Source organism: Amblyraja radiata, chromosome 45 (assembly GCF_010909765.2).
Source record: "Amblyraja radiata isolate CabotCenter1 chromosome 45, sAmbRad1.1.pri, whole genome shotgun sequence".
NCBI classification, from domain to species: domain Eukaryota; kingdom Metazoa; phylum Chordata; class Chondrichthyes; order Rajiformes; family Rajidae; genus Amblyraja; species Amblyraja radiata.
The window spans coordinates 8,204,871-8,221,682 of record NC_046000.1 but is presented as its reverse complement, the minus strand read 5'-3'; the positions used below and the strand labels follow the sequence as shown (position 1 = coordinate 8,221,682).

At 43.3% G+C, this 16,812-nt stretch overlaps 1 protein-coding gene and 1 long non-coding RNA gene across 2 annotated transcripts in view; one reads left to right on the top strand and one right to left on the bottom strand.

Moving 5' to 3' along the window:
- ahnak (AHNAK nucleoprotein) overlaps positions 1-16,812 on the bottom strand; it is an 81,435-nt gene that overhangs the window by 6,616 nt on the left and 58,007 nt on the right. Inside the window, 3 exon segments of the mRNA XM_033015172.1 lie at positions 976-12,043; positions 12,045-15,094; positions 15,206-15,950. Of these exon segments, the coding sequence (XP_032871063.1) occupies positions 976-12,043; positions 12,045-15,094; positions 15,206-15,950 (14,863 nt within the window).
- LOC116968390 overlaps positions 1-16,812 on the top strand; it is a 41,171-nt gene that overhangs the window by 19,132 nt on the left and 5,227 nt on the right. The window lies entirely within an intron of this gene.

Below are 16,812 nucleotides of genomic sequence, written 5' to 3'. Positions count from 1 at the left end.
CATCAGGCATTTCAACACCTCCTTGTATCTTAGGTCCTGATAGTTTAACATCAGCCTCAGGAATATTTGCATCAATGTCCACATCTGGAACTTCTACTTTAGGGCCACCCATGTGGAATTTAGGCATTTTAAATTTCGGCAAGCTGAACTTTCCACCGATTCCTTCAACATCACCCCCTGGCACATCCATGTCAACATCAACCTTAGGTGCTTTGATCTCTCCCTCGAACTTTCCAGAAGGCATTTCAACATCATAGTCTCCTTTTAGTTTTGGACTTTTGAAATTCAAATCAATATCTGGTGCCTGAAACCTAGGCATGTGGATGGATGGCAATGAAAACTTGCCCCTGCTTCCATTTACATCTGGTGTCTCAATATCAACTCTGGGACCTTTTATGTCGACATTCGGACCCTTAATGTCACCTTCCAGGTTAACATCAGGAATACCAACATCTCCTTCCACTTTTGGACCTTTGCCGCCCAGATTGAAATCAGGCATTCCTATTTTGGGTGCTGAGATATTGAATTTTGGCATATGGATTTTAGGTCCCTTAATTTTACTGCCACCCTCAATGTCTAGATCTACATCAGGCATTTCAACACCTCCTTGTATCTTAGGTCCTGATAGTTTAAGATCAGCCTCAGGAATATTTGCATCAATGTCCACATCTGGAACTTCTACTTTAGGGCCACCCATGTGGAATTTAGGCATTTTAAATTTCGGCAAGCTGAACTTTCCACCGATTCCTTCAACATCACCCCCTGGCACATCCATGTCAACGTCAACCTTAGGTGCTTTGATCTCTCCCTCGAACTTTCCAGAAGGCATTTCAACATCATAGTCTCCTTTTAGTTTTGGACTTTTGAAATTCAAATCAATATCTGGTGCATGAAACTTAGGCATGTGAATGGATGGCAATGACATCTTGAATCCACTTCCTTTTACATCTGGTGTCTCAATATCAACTGTGGGGCCTTTTATGTCAACATTCGGACCCTTAATGTCACCTTCCAGGTTAACATCAGGAATACCAACATCTCCTTCCACTTTTGGACCTTTGACGCCCAGATTGAAATCAGGCATTCCTATTTTGGGTGCTGAGATATTGAATTTTGGCATATGGATTTTAGGTCCCTTAATTTTACTGCCACCCTCAATGTCAAGATCTACATCAGGCATTTCGACACCTCCTTGTATCTTAGGTCCTGATAGTTTAATGTCAGCCTCAGGAATATTTGCATCAATGTCCACATCTGGAACTTCTACTTTAGATCCACCCATGTGGAATTTAGGCATTTTAAATTTTGGCAAGCTGAACTTTCCACCGATTCCTTCAACATCACCCTCTGGCACATCCATGTCAACATCAACCTTAGGTGCTTTGATCTCTCCCTCGAACTTTCCAGAAGGCATTTCAACATCATAATCTCCTTTTAGTTTTGGACTTTTGAAATTCAAATCAATATCTGGTGCCTGAAACTTAGGCATGTGGATGGATGGCATTGACAACTTGAATCCACTTCCTTTTACATCTGGTGTCTCAATATCAACTTTTGGACCTTTAATGTCGATATTTGGGCCCTTAATATCACCTTCCAGATTGACATCAGGGACATTAACATCTCCTCCCACCTTTGGACCTTTGAACTCAAGATCAAAATTGGGCTTTCCGATCTTAGGTGCTGAGATATTGAATCCTGGCATGCTGAATTTAGAGCCCTTGATTTTACCAGCTCCCTCAACATCTACATCGACATCAGGCATTTTGACATCGCCTTCCAGCTTGGGTCTAGATAGGCTAACATCTGCCTGGGGAAGCTTAGCATTAATGTCCAAATCTGGGGCTTCAATTTTAGGTCCTCCCATATGGAATTTAGGCATTTTAAATTTTGGGAAGCCAAACTTTCCACTTGTTCCTTCCACCTCAGTGCCTGGCACATCCATATCAATGTCTACCTTTGGTGCTTTCATCTCTCCCTCTATTTTACCAGACGGCATGTTAATATCATAGTCTCCTTTCAATTTTGGGCTCTTGAAACTCAAATCAACATCTGGTGCATGTATCTTGGGCATTGATAACTTGCCACCACCACCTTTTATGTCAGGTCCTTCAAGATCAATTTTGGGGCCTTCAATTTCTATATCATGACCTTTCACTTTAGGCCCACCGACATGGAATCTGGGCATTTTAAATTTTGGGAAGCTGAACTTTCCAGTGCCTCCTTCAACATCAGCCCCTGGCATATTAACATCTAGCTTGGGTCCTTTGATCTCACCCTGTACTTTTCCAGAAGGTACATTAATATCATAATCCCCTTTCACTTTTGGAGCTTTCAGACTAAAATCAACATCTGGACTCTTTGCCTCCATCTTGGGTCCAGATACCTTAACATCAGCTCCAGGAACATTAGCACCTAGGTTCATGTCAAGGCCTCCCTCCTTGGACCCACCAATTCGGAATTTGGGCATTTTGAATTTTGGGAAGTTGAATTTTCCTCTGCCTCCATCTGCGTCTACCCCAGATACATCCCCGCCAATTTGCGGTGCTTTAATCCCTCCCTCTATGTTTGCAGAAGGCACCTCAACATCATAGTCACCTTTTACTTTTGGGCCTCTGAGACTGAAATCAAGTTCTGGTGCCTGAATCTTGGGCAAGTGGATGGATGGTAATGAAATCTTGCCTCCACTTCCTTTCACATCTGGTGCCTCAATATTAAGTTTGGGTGCTTTAATGTCGACATTTGGGCCCTTAAAGTCACCTTCTAGACTAACATCAGGGACATCAACATCTGCTCCCACCTTTGGACCTTTGAACTCAAGATTAAAATCAGGCTTTCCGATCTTAGGTGCTGAGATATTGAATCCTGGCATTCTGAATTGTGAGCCCTTGATTTTACCAGCTCCTTCAACATCTACATCAGGCATTTCAACATCGCCTTCTAGCTTGGGTCCAGATAATTTAATGTCACCACTAGGAATATTCGCATCAATGTCCATATCTGGGCCCTCCACTTTAGACCCACCCATTCGGAATTTGGGCATTTTAAATTTTGGCATGCTGAATCCTCCACCGACTCCTTCCACATCACCCCCTGGCACATCCACATCAACCTTGGGTCCTTTGATCTTGCCCTCCACCTTTCCAGACGGCAAATCCACGTCATAATTTCCGGCCATTTTTGGACCTCCGAGGTCCACATTAAAATCAGGCATTCGTATATTAGGTGCTGAGACATCGAATCCTGGCATTTTGAATGTTGGGCCTTTGAATTTCCCAGCACCCTCAACATCTACATCTACATCTGGTATTTTAACATCTCCTTCTATCTTAGGTCCAGATAGTTTAACATCGGCCTCAGGAAGATTCATGTCAACTCCCACATCTGGACCTCCTTTTGAACCACCCATGTGGAATTTGGGCAATTTAAACTTTGGCAAGCTGAACTTTCCACCATCTCCTTCAACATCAACTTGTGGCACATCCATATCAACATCGACCTTAGGTCCTTTGAACTCACCCTCCACCTTTCCAGAAGGCATGTCAACATCATAGTCTCCTTTTAGATTTGGACCTTTGAAATTCAAATCAAGGTCTGGTGCATGAAACTTGGGCAACTGGATGGAAGGCATTGACATCTTGAATCCACTTCCTTTTACATCTGGTGTCTCAATATCAACTCTGGGGCCTTTTATGTCAACATTCGGACCCTTAATGTCACCTTCCAGGTTAACATCAGGAATACCAACATCTCCTTCCACTTTTGGACCTTTGCCGCCCAGATTGAAATCAGGCATTCCTATTTTAGGTGCTGAGAGATTGAATTTTGGCATGTGGAATTTAGATCCCTTGCCTTTACTGCCACCCTCAATGTCTAGATCTACATCAGGCATTTCAACACCTCCTTGTATCTTAGGTCCTGATAGTTTAATGTCAGCCTCAGGAATATTTGCATCAATGTCCACATCTGGAACTTCCACTTTAGATCCACCCATGTGGAATTTAGGCATTTTAAATTTCGGCAAGCTGAACTTTCCACCAATTCCTTCAACATCACCCCCTGGCACATCCATGTCAACATCAACTTTAGGCGCTTTGATCTCTCCCTCGAACTTTCCAGAAGGCATGTCAACATCATAGTCTCCTTTTAGTTTTGGACTTTTGAAATTCAAATCAATATCTGGTGCCTGAAACTTAGGCATGTGGATGGATGGCAATGAAAACTTGCCCCTGCTTCCATTTACATCTGGTGTCTCAATATCAACTCTGGGGCCTTTAATGTCGACATTCGGACCCTTAATGTCACCTTCCAGGTTAACATCAGGAATACCAACATCTCCTTCCACTTTTGGACCTTTGCCGCCCAGATTGAAATCAGGCATTCCTATTTTGGGTGCTGAGATATTGAATTTTGGCATGTGGAATTTAGATCCCTTGATTTTACCAGCTCCCTCAACATCTACATCTACATCAGGCATTTCGACATCGCCTTCCAGCTTGGGTCCAGATAGTTTAATGTCACCACTAGGAATATTTGCATCAATGTCCATATCTGGGCCCTCCACTTTAGACCCACCCATTCGGAATTTAGGCATTTTAAATTTTGGCATGCTGAATCCTCCACCGACTCCTTCCACATCACCCCCTGGCATATCCACATCAACCTTGGGTCCTTTGATCTTGCCCTCCACCTTTCCAGATGGCAAATCCACGTCATAATTTCCTCCCATTTTTGGACCTCTGAGGTCCACATCAGGCATTCGTATCTTGGGTGCTGAGACATCGAATCCTGGCATTTTGAATGATGGGCCTTTGAATTTCCCTGCACCCTCAACATCTACATCTACATCTGGCATTTTAACATCTCCTTCTATCTTAGGACCAGATAGTTTAACATCGGCCTCAGGAAGATTCATGTCAACTCCCACATCTGGACCTCCTTTTGAACCACCCATGTGGAATTTGGGCAATTTAAACTTTGGCAAGCTGAACTTTCCACCATCTCCTTCAACATCACCCCCTGGCACATCCATGTCAACATCAACCTTAGGTGCTTTGATCTCTCCCTCGAACTTTCCAGAAGGCATTTCAACATCATAGTCTCCTTTTAGTTTTGGACTTTTGAAATTCAAATCAATATCTGGTGCATGAAACTTAGGCATGTGGATGGATGGCATTGAAATCTTGCCCCTGCTTCCATTTACATCTGGTGTCTCAAAATCAACTCTGGGGCCTTTTATGTCAACATTCGGACCCTTAATGTCACCTTCCAGGTTAACATCAGGAATACCAACATCTCCTTCCACTTTTGGACCTTTGCCGCCCAGATTGAAATCAGGCATTCCTATTTTGGGTGCTGAGAGATTGAATTTTGGCATGTGGAATTTAGATCCCTTGCCTTTACTGCCACCCTCAATGTCTAAATCTACATCAGGCATTTCAACACCTCCTTGTATCTTAGGTCCTGATAGTTTAATGTCAGCCTCAGGAATATTTGCATCAATGTCCACATCTGGAACTTCTACTTTTGAACCACCCATGTGGAATTTAGGCATTTTAAATTTCGGCAAGCTAAACTTTCCACCAGTTCCTTCAACATCACCCCCTGGCACATCCATGTCAACATCAATCTTAGGTGCTTTGATCTCTCCCTCGAACTTTCCAGAAGGCATTTCAACATCATAGTCTCCTTTTAGTTTTGGACTTTTGAAATTCAAATCAATATCTGGTGCATGAAACTTAGGCATGTGGATGGATGGCATTGAAATCTTGCCCCTGCTTCCATTTACATCTGGTGTCTCAAAATCAACTCTGGGGCCTTTTATGTCAACATTCGGACCCTTAATGTCACCTTCCAGGTTAACATCAGGAATACCAACATCTCCTTCCACTTTTGGACCTTTGCCGCCCAGATTGAAATCAGGCATTCCTATTTTGGGTGCTGAGAGATTGAATTTTGGCATGTGGAATTTAGATCCCTTGCCTTTACTGCCACCCTCAATGTCTAAATCTACATCAGGCATTTCAACACCTCCTTGTATCTTAGGTCCTGATAGTTTAATGTCAGCCTCAGGAATATTTGCATCAATGTCCACATCTGGAACTTCTACTTTTGAACCACCCATGTGGAATTTAGGCATTTTAAATTTCGGCAAGCTAAACTTTCCACCAGTTCCTTCAACATCACCCCCTGGCACATCCATGTCAACATCAATCTTAGGTGCTTTGATCTCTCCCTCGAACTTTCCAGAAGGCATTTCAACATCATAGTCTCCTTTTAGTTTTGGACTTTTGAAATTCAAATCAATATCTGGTGCATGAAACTTAGGCATGTGGATGGATGGCATTGAAATCTTGCCCCTGCTTCCATTTACATCTGGTGTCTCAAAATCAACTCTGGGGCCTTTTATGTCAACATTCGGACCCTTAATGTCACCTTCCAGGTTAACATCAGGAATACCAACATCTCCTTCCACTTTTGGACCTTTGCCGCCCAGATTGAAATCAGGCATTCCTATTTTGGGTGCTGAGAGATTGAATTTTGGCATGTGGAATTTAGATCCCTTGCCTTTACTGCCACCCTCAATGTCTAAATCTACATCAGGCATTTCAACACCTCCTTGTATCTTAGGTCCTGATAGTTTAATGTCAGCCTCAGGAATATTTGCATCAATGTCCACATCTGGAACTTCCACTTTAGATCCACCCATGTGGAATTTAGGCATTTTAAATTTCGGCAAGCTGAACTTTCCACCAATTCCTTCAACATCACCCCCTGGCACATCCATGTCAACATCAACTTTAGGTGCTTTGATCTCTCCCTCGAACTTTCCAGAAGGCATGTCAACATCATAGTCTCCTTTTAGTTTTGGACTTTTGAAATTCAAATCAATATCTGGTGCCTGAAACTTAGGCATGTGGATGGATGGCAATGAAAACTTGCCCTTGCTTCCATTTACATCTGGTGTCTCAATATCAACTCTGGGGCCTTTAATGTCGACATTCGGACCCTTAACGTCACCTTCCAGGTTAACATCAGGAATACCAACATCTCCTTCCACTTTTGGACCTTTGCCGCCCAGATTGAAATCAGGCATTCCTATTTTGGGTGCTGAGAGATTGAATTTTGGCATGTGGAATTTAGATCCCTTGATTTTACCAGCTCCCTCAACATCTACATCTACATCAGGCATTTCGACATTGCCTTCCAGCTTGGGTCCAGATAGTTTAATGTCACCACTAGGAATATTCGCATCAATGTCCATATCTGGGCCCTCCACTTTAGACCCACCCATTCGGAATTTGGGCATTTTAAATTTTGGCATGCTGAATCCTCCACCGACTCCTTCCACATCACCCCCTGGCATATCCACATCAACCTTGGGTCCTTTGATCTTGCCCTCCACCTTTCCAGACGGCAAATCCACGTCATAATTTCCTCCAATTTTTGGACCTCTGAGGTCCACATCAGGCATTCGTATCTTGGGTGCTGAGACATCGAATCCTGGCATTTTGAATGATGGGCCTTTGAATTTCCCAGCACCCTCAACATCTACACCTACATCTGGCATTTTAACATCTCCTTCTATCTTAGGTCCAGATAGTTTAACATCGGCCTCAGGAAGGTTCATGTCAACTCCCACATCTGGACCTCCTTTTGAACCACCCATGTGGAATTTGGGCAATTTAAACTTTGGCAAGCTGAACTTTCCACCATCTCCTTCAACATCAACTCGTGGCACATCCACATCAACATCGACCTTAGGTCCTTTGAGTTCACCCTCCACCTTTCCAGAAGGCATGTCAACATCATAGTCTCCTTTTAGATTTGGACCTTTGAAATTCAAATCAAGGTCTGGTGCATGAAACTTGGGCAACTGGATGGAAGGCATTGACATCTTGAATCCACTTCCTTTTACATCTGGTGTCTCAATATCAACTCTGGGGCCTTTTATGTCGACATTCGGACCCTTAATGTCACCTTCCAGGTTAACATCAGGAATACCAACATCTCCTTCCACTTTTGGACCTTTGACGCCCAGATTGAAATCAGGCATTCCTATTTTGGGTGCTGAGATATTGAATTTTGGCATGTGGAATTTAGATCCCTTGCCTTTACTGCCACCCTCAATGTCTAAATCTACATCAGGCATTTCAACACCTCCTTGTATCTTAGGTCCTGATAGTTTAATGTCAGCCTCAGGAATATTTGCATCAATGTCCACATCTGGAACTTCCACTTTAGATCCACCCATGTGGAATTTAGGCATTTTAAATTTCGGCAAGCTGAACTTTCCACCAATTCCTTCAACATCACCCCCTGGCACATCCATGTCAACATCAACTTTAGGTGCTTTGATCTCTCCCTCGAACTTTCCAGAAGGCATGTCAACATCATAGTCTCCTTTTAGTTTTGGACTTTTGAAATTCAAATCAATATCCGGTGCCTGAAACTTAGGCATGTGGATGGATGGCAATGAAAACTTGCCCCTGCTTCCATTTACATCTGGTGTCTCAATATCAACTCTGGGGCCTTTAATGTCGACATTCGGACCCTTAATGTCACCTTCCAGGTTAACATCAGGAATACCAACATCTCCTTCCACTTTTGGACCTTTGCCGCCCAGATTGAAATCAGGCATTCCTATTTTGGGTGCTGAGATATTGAATTTTGGCATGTGGAATTTAGATCCCTTGATTTTACCAGCTCCCTCAACATCTACATCTACATCAGGCATTTCGACATCGCCTTCCAGCTTGGGTCCAGATAGTTTAATGTCACCACTAGGAATATTTGCATCAATGTCCATATCTGGGCCCTCCACTTTAGACCCACCCATTCGGAATTTGGGCATTTTAAATTTTGGCATGCTGAATCCTCCACCGACTCCTTCCACATCACCCCCTGGCACATCCACATCAAACTTGGGTCCTTTGATCTTGCCCTCCACCTTTCCAGATGGCAAATCCACGTCATAATTTCCTCCAATTTTTGGACCTCCAAGGTCCACATTAAAATCAGGCATTCGTATATTAGGTGCTGAGACATTTAATCCTGGCGTTTTGAATGTTGGGCCTTTGAATTTCCCAGCACCCACAACATCTACATCTACATCTGGCATTTTAACATCTCCTTCTATCTTAGGTCCAGATAGTTTAACATCGGCCTCAGGAAGATCCATGTCAACTCCCACATCTGGACCTCCTTTTGAACCACCCATGTGGAATTTGGGCAATTTAAACTTTGGCAAGCTGAACTTTCCACCATCTCCTTCAACATCAACTCGTGGCACATCCACATCAACATCGACCTTAGGTCCTTTGAGTTCACCCTCCACCTTTCCAGAAGGCATGTCAACATCATAGTCTCCTTTTAGATTTGGACCTTTGAAATTCAAATCAAGGTCTGGTGCATGAAACTTGGGCAACTGGATGGAAGGCATTGACATCTTGAATCCACTTCCTTTTACATCTGGTGTCTCAATATCAACTCTGGGGCCTTTTATGTCGACATTCGGACCCTTAATGTCACCTTCCAGGTTAACATCAGGAATACCAACATCTCCTTCCACTTTTGGACCTTTGCCGCCCAGATTGAAATCAGGCATTCCTATTTTGGGTGCTGAGAGATTGAATTTTGGCATGTGGAATTTAGATCCCTTGCCTTTACTGCCACCCTCAATGTCTAAATCTACATCAGGCATTTCAACACCTCCTTGTATCTTAGGTCCTGATAGTTTAATGTCAGCCTCAGGAATATTTGCATCAATGTCCACATCTGGAACTTCCACTTTAGATCCACCCATGTGGAATTTAGGCATTTTAAATTTCGGCAAGCTGAACTTTCCACCAATTCCTTCAACATCACCCCCTGGCACATCCATGTCAACATCAACTTTAGGTGCTTTGATCTCTCCCTCGAACTTTCCAGAAGGCATGTCAACATCATAGTCTCCTTTTAGTTTTGGACTTTTGAAATTCAAATCAATATCCGGTGCCTGAAACTTAGGCATGTGGATGGATGGCAATGAAAACTTGCCCCTGCTTCCATTTACATCTGGTGTCTCAATATCAACTCTGGGGCCTTTAATGTCGACATTCGGACCCTTAATGTCACCTTCCAGGTTAACATCAGGAATACCAACATCTCCTTCCACTTTTGGACCTTTGCCGCCCAGATTGAAATCAGGCATTCCTATTTTGGGTGCTGAGATATTGAATTTTGGCATGTGGAATTTAGATCCCTTGATTTTACCAGCTCCCTCAACATCTACATCTACATCAGGCATTTCGACATCGCCTTCCAGCTTGGGTCCAGATAGTTTAATGTCACCACTAGGAATATTCGCATCAATGTCCATATCTGGGCCCTCCACTTTAGACCCACCCATTCGGAATTTGGGCATTTTAAATTTTGGCATGCTGAATCCTCCACCGACTCCTTCCACATCACCCCCTGGCACATCCACATCAAACTTGGGTCCTTTGATCTTGCCCTCCACCTTTCCAGATGGCAAATCCACGTCATAATTTCCTCCAATTTTTGGACCTCCAAGGTCCACATTAAAATCAGGCATTCGTATATTAGGTGCTGAGACATTTAATCCTGGCGTTTTGAATGTTGGGCCTTTGAATTTCCCAGCACCCACAACATCTACATCTACATCTGGCATTTTAACATCTCCTTCTATCTTAGGTCCAGATAGTTTAACATCGGCCTCAGGAAGATCCATGTCAACTCCCACATCTGGACCTCCTTTTGAACCACCCATGTGGAATTTGGGCAATTTAAACTTTGGCAAGCTGAACTTTCCACCATCTCCTTCAACATCAACTCGTGGCACATCCATATCAACATCGACCTTAGGTCCTTTGAATTCACCCTCCACCTTTCCAGAAGGCATGTCAACATCATAGTCTCCTTTTAGATTTGGACCTTTGAAATTCAAATCAAGGTCTGGTGCCTGAAACTTAGGCATGTGGATGGATGGCAATGAAAACTTGCCCTTGCTTCCATTTACATCTGGTGTCTCAATATCAAATCTGGGGCCTTTAATGTCGACACTTGGGCCCTTAATGTCACCTTCCAGGTTAACATCAGGAATACCAACATCTCCTTCCACTTTTGGACCTTTGCCGCCCAGATTGAAATCAGGCATTCCTATTTTGGGTGCTGAGAGATTGAATTTTGGCATGTGGAATTTAGATCCCTTGATTTTACCAGCTCCCTCAACATCTACATCTACATCAGGCATTTCGACATCGCCTTCCAGCTTGGGTCCAGATAGTTGAATGTCACCACTAGGAATATTCGCATCAATGTCCATATCTGGGCCCTCCACTTTAGACCCACCCATTCGGAATTTCGGCATTTTAAATTTTGGCATGCTGAATCCTCCACCGACTCCTTCCACATCACCCCCTGGCATATCCACATCAACCTTGGGTCCTTTGATCTTGCCCTCCACCTTTCCAGACGGCAAATCCACGTCATAATTTCCTCCCATTTTTGGACCTCTGAGGTCCACATCAGGCATTCGTATCTTGGGTGCTGAGACATCGAATCCTGGCGTTTTGAATGATGGGCCTTTGAATTTCCCAGCACCCTCAACATCTACATCTACATCTGGCATTTTAACATCTCCTTCTATCTTAGGTCCAGATAGTTTAACATCGGCCTCAGGAAGGTTCATGTCAACTCCCATATCTGGACCTCCTTTTGAACCACCCATGTGGAATTTGGGCAATTTAAACTTTGGCAAGCTGAACTTTCCACCATCTCCTTCAACATCAACTCGTGGCACATCCACAGCAACATCGACCTTAGGTCCTTTGAATTCACCCTCCACCTTTCCAGAAGGCATGTCAACATCATAGTCTCCTTTTAGATTTGGACCTTTGAAATTCAAATCAAGGTCTGGTGCCTGAAACTTAGGCATGTGGATGGATGGCAATGAAAACTTGCCCCTGCTTCCATTTACATCTGGTGTCTCAATATCAACTCTGGGGCCTTTAATGTCGACACTTGGGACCCTTAATGTCACCTTCCAGGTTAACATCAGGAATACCAACATCTCCTTCCACTTTTGGACCTTTGACGCCCAGATTGAAATCAGGCATACCTATTTTGGGTGCTGAGATATTGAATTTTGGCATATGGAGTTTATGTCCCTTGATTTTACTGCCACCCTCAATGTCTAGATCTACATCAGGCATTTCAACACCTCCTTGTATCTTAGGTCCTGATAGTTTAACATCAGCCTCAGGAATATTTGCATCAATGCCCACATCTGGAACGTCTACTTTAGGGCCACCCATGTGGAATTTAGGCATTTTAAATTTCGGCAAGCTGAACTTTCCACCGATTCCTTCAACATCACCCCCTGGCACATCCATGTCAACATCAACCTTAGGTGCTTTGATCTCTCCCTCGAACTTTCCAGAAGGCATTTCAACATCATAGTCTCCTTTTAGTTTTGGACTTTTAAAATTCAAATCAATATCTGGTGCCTGAAACTTAGGCATGTGGATGGATGGCATTGACAACTTGCCCCTGCTTCCATTTACATCTGGTGTCTCAATATCAACTCTGGGGCCTTTAATATCCACACTTGGGCCCTTAATGTTACCTTCCAGATTAGCATCAGGGACATCAATATCTGCTCCCACCTTTGGACCTTTGAGCTGAAGATCAAAATTAGGCTTTCCGATCTTAGGTGCTGAGATATTGAATCCTGGCATTCTGAATTTAGATCCCTTGATTTTACCAGCTCCCTCAACATCTACATCTACATCAGGCATTTCGACATCACCTTGCAGCTTGGGTCCAGATAGTTTAATGTCACCACTAGGAATATTTGCATCAATGTCCATATCTGGGCCCTCCACTTTAGACCCACCCATTCGGAATTTGGGCAATTTAAATTTTGGCATGCTGAATCCTCCACCGACTCCTTCCACATCACCCCCTGCCATATCCACATCAACCTTGGGTCCTTTGATCTTGCCCTCCACCTTTCCAGATGGCACATCCATGTCATAATTTACTCCCATTTTTGGACCTCCGAGGTCCACATTAAAATCAGGCATTCGTATATTAGGTGCTGAGACATCGAATCCTGGCGTTTTGAATGTTGGGCCTTTGAATTTCCCAGCACCCTCAACATCTACATCTACATCTGGCATTTTAACATCTCCTTCTATCTTAGGTCCAGATAGTTTAACATCGGCCTCAGGAAGATTCATGTCAACTCCCACATCTGGACCTCCTTTTGAACCACCCATGTGGAATTTGGGCAATTTAAACTTTGGCAAGCTGAACTTTCCACCATCTCCTTCAACATCAACTTGTGGCACATCCACGTCAACATCAACCTTAGGTCCTTTGAATTCACCCTCCACCTTACCAGAAGGTACATCAACATCATAGTCTCCTTTCAGTTTTGAACCTCTGGAATTCAAGTTAATGTCTGGTGCCTCTATCTTGGGCAAATGCATCGATGGCAGTGAAAACTTAACTCCTCTTCCCTTTAAGTCAGGTGTCTCGATATTAACGTTGGGACCTTTAATATCGAGATTTGGGCCCTTGATATCACGTTTTAATTTGACATCGGGGACTTCGATTTGTCCTATTTTTGTTCCTTTGAGGTCCAGATTAACATCAGGCATTCCTATCGTGGGTGCTGACAGATTGAATCCTGGCATTCTGAATTTAGGGTCTGTGATTTTACCAGCTCCCTCAACATCTACATCTACATCAGGCATTTCAACATCTCTTTCTAGCTTGGGTCCAGATAGTTTAATGTCGCCACTTGGAATATCCACATCAAAGTCCAAATCTGAACATTCCACTTTAGACCCACTCATTTGGAATTTGGGCAATTTAAATTTTGGCACGCGCATGTTTCCACTGACACCTTCAACATCACCGCTTGGCACATCCATGTCAACATCAACCTTAGGTGCTTTGATCCCTCCCTCCACCTTTCCAGAAGGCAAGACCCCTTTCAATGTTGAGCCCTTTATTTTACCAGTTCCCTCAACATCTACATCTGGTATTTTAATATCCCCTCCTAGCTTTGATCCAGAGAGTTTAACATCAGCGCCACGAACGTTCGCACCCATGTGGACAACTGGAACTTCCACTTTGGACCCATCCATGTGGAATTTGGGCAGTTTATGTTTTGGCAGGCCAAACTTTATACCTCCTGCTCCTGATACGCCCACATCAACATCTACCTGAGGTCCTTTGAGCTCTTTCTCCACCTTTCCCGAAGGTACACCAATACGATGATCCCCTTCCAGTTTTGGGCCTCTGAAATTCAAATCAATTTCAGGAGCCTGAACCTTGGGCAAGTTCATATGTGGCATTGAAAACTGGGCTCCACTTCCTTTTATATCAGTTTCCTCAATTTGAACTTTGGGGCCTTTAAAATCTACTTTTGGGCCCTTAATGTCACCTTTCAGATTTACATCAGGAACGGCAATATCTCCTTCCACTTTTGGACCTTTGAAGTCCAGATTATAATCGGCCATTCCTGTTTTAGGTGCTAAGACATTGAATCCTGGCATACCAAATTTTGCTCCCGATATTTTACTGGCTCCCTCAATATTGACATTTGGCATTTGAGCTTCTCCTTTCAACGAGGGTCCTGATAGGTTAACATCTACCTCGGGAAGATTGGCATCAATGTTCACATCTTGACCTTCCAACTTCAACCCACTAGTTTGGAATTTGTGTGTTTTGAATCTTGGCAAATTGAACATTGCACTGCGCCCTTCAATTTCAGCCTCTGGCATATCCACATCCACCTTAGGACCTTTGATCCTCACCTCTGTATTTGCAGAAGGCATTTGAATGCCATGTTCTCCTTTCACCTTTGGGCCCTTGAGACTCAAATCAAAGCCTGGAGCCTGTTGCTTGGGAAAATGTGTAGATGGCGCTTCAAACTTGAGGCCACTTTGTTTCATTGCAGTTGTCTCAATATCAACTTTGGTGCCTTTAATATTCACATTTGGAACTTTAATGTCACGCTCAAAAGTGATCTTTGGGGCGTCAAGATCTTCTGTCACTTTTGTATGTTTGATTTCCAGATCTGGATCAAAGATACGATATTTTGATTCTGAAACATTGACTCCTGAAATCTTATATTGTGGTTTTCTGATTTTACCAGAAGCCAGATCTGTATCATGCATTTCAACATTACCTTTGATCTTGGTTCCAGTTGCTTTAATATCGCCTTCTGGGAATTTGCTTTCAATGTGCATTTCAGAAATAGTACATGCTGGCATCTTGATTGAATGCATGCTGCTTTTTCCATCTGAATCTTCAGTATGAACATTTTGTTTCATTATTGTTGTATCAATGGCAGCCACTTGCATACCTGTTGTAACGTTTGGGTCTGAAAAGCCAATACTTGTCTTTGGGAGACTGACATCAACATTTGGTGCAGACCTACCCATGTCTGTGTTTGCAAATTTGACATCAAGGTTGGATGTTTGCACTGTTCCACCTGCCAAGTTGATCTGCGGCATGTGGAAAGTAGTTTGGCCATGTTCTGTATCAGGTCCAGTTACCTCTACAACTTTTGTTTTTACAATGTGCATGGTGTGTGTTGTCCGTTGACCATCTCCCATTTGAAATTTTAAACCTTCCGCGCCCGCGAGATTAACATCCATATCCATCTCTGATGATTCCAGCCTTGGTCCTGATCCTTCAATACTGACTTGCTCATGCCGTGGGACTTTTATTTTAAATTCTGGACTGTGGATGTCTACATCTGTCATAACTGTGGGATTAGTCACATGAACTGTGCGTGTAATGACCTTTCTGGTGATACGTACACTGGAAGATATGTCATCTTGATCTGATGCCTCTGTGCCATCTTCTGACTTCAGACGAGGCTTGATTTTCTTTCTGAAAATCCTCTGATAGTCTTCATCATCTCCACTCTAGAGGAAATAAAAAATCTGTATCATACCCAGCTCTGTGTCTTTGAATAATTAACAAAATCCCTGCAGGCCAGAAAAGTCCTCCATTCAGCCTGCACTGAGCAAGCCTATTTCACACAGTATGATTGTAAGAAATGAAATTCAAGATGCTGATGTTTTTTAAAGATAGGACCAAGTTGAATTATCATCTTTGGTAAACAGTCTAGATTAACTCCCTCCACCATCCTGTGTCCTATTGTGATTGGTGCCCAATTTTAACTGAATCTTCTCCATCTCCCATTCTAAAGGAGCCTTCCATGCTTTGGAGAAGAACCTTTGGGGAAGTCTCTCACACAAACTCTTCTTTAGCACCCCGTTTCTTGCTACCTCTCCGCGCATGTTAAAATATTGAACGACACCAATATTCAGCCTCTTGCCCAGAGTGGGAGAATCGAAAGCCAGAGGGTATGCATTTAAGGTGAAGTTCATGGGAATATTTAGGATGATTTAAGCTGTTTAATGCACTTTCTGTTCCATCTATTATTTTTCTCATAGCTTTTCTTCCCTTCTCCTTTTGAGGAGTGGCTGCATTTTCTTGGTGATCATCTGTTATCTGACACAAGGGACCAATTAATCATGTCTGTCAGCAAAGCGGACTATTCCGAGCTTGGCTGTATGGAATGTGTATGTTCTCCCCCATGACCTGCGTGGGTTTTCTCTGGGAGCTCTAGTTTGCTCCCCTACTCCAGAGACATACAGGTATGTAGGTCAATTGGCTTGGTATCATTGAAAACTGTCCCTAGGATAATGTTAGTGTGCGGTAATCGCTGGTTGGCGCTGACTCAGTGGGCCGAACGGCCTGTTTCCCGCTGTGTCTCTAAAC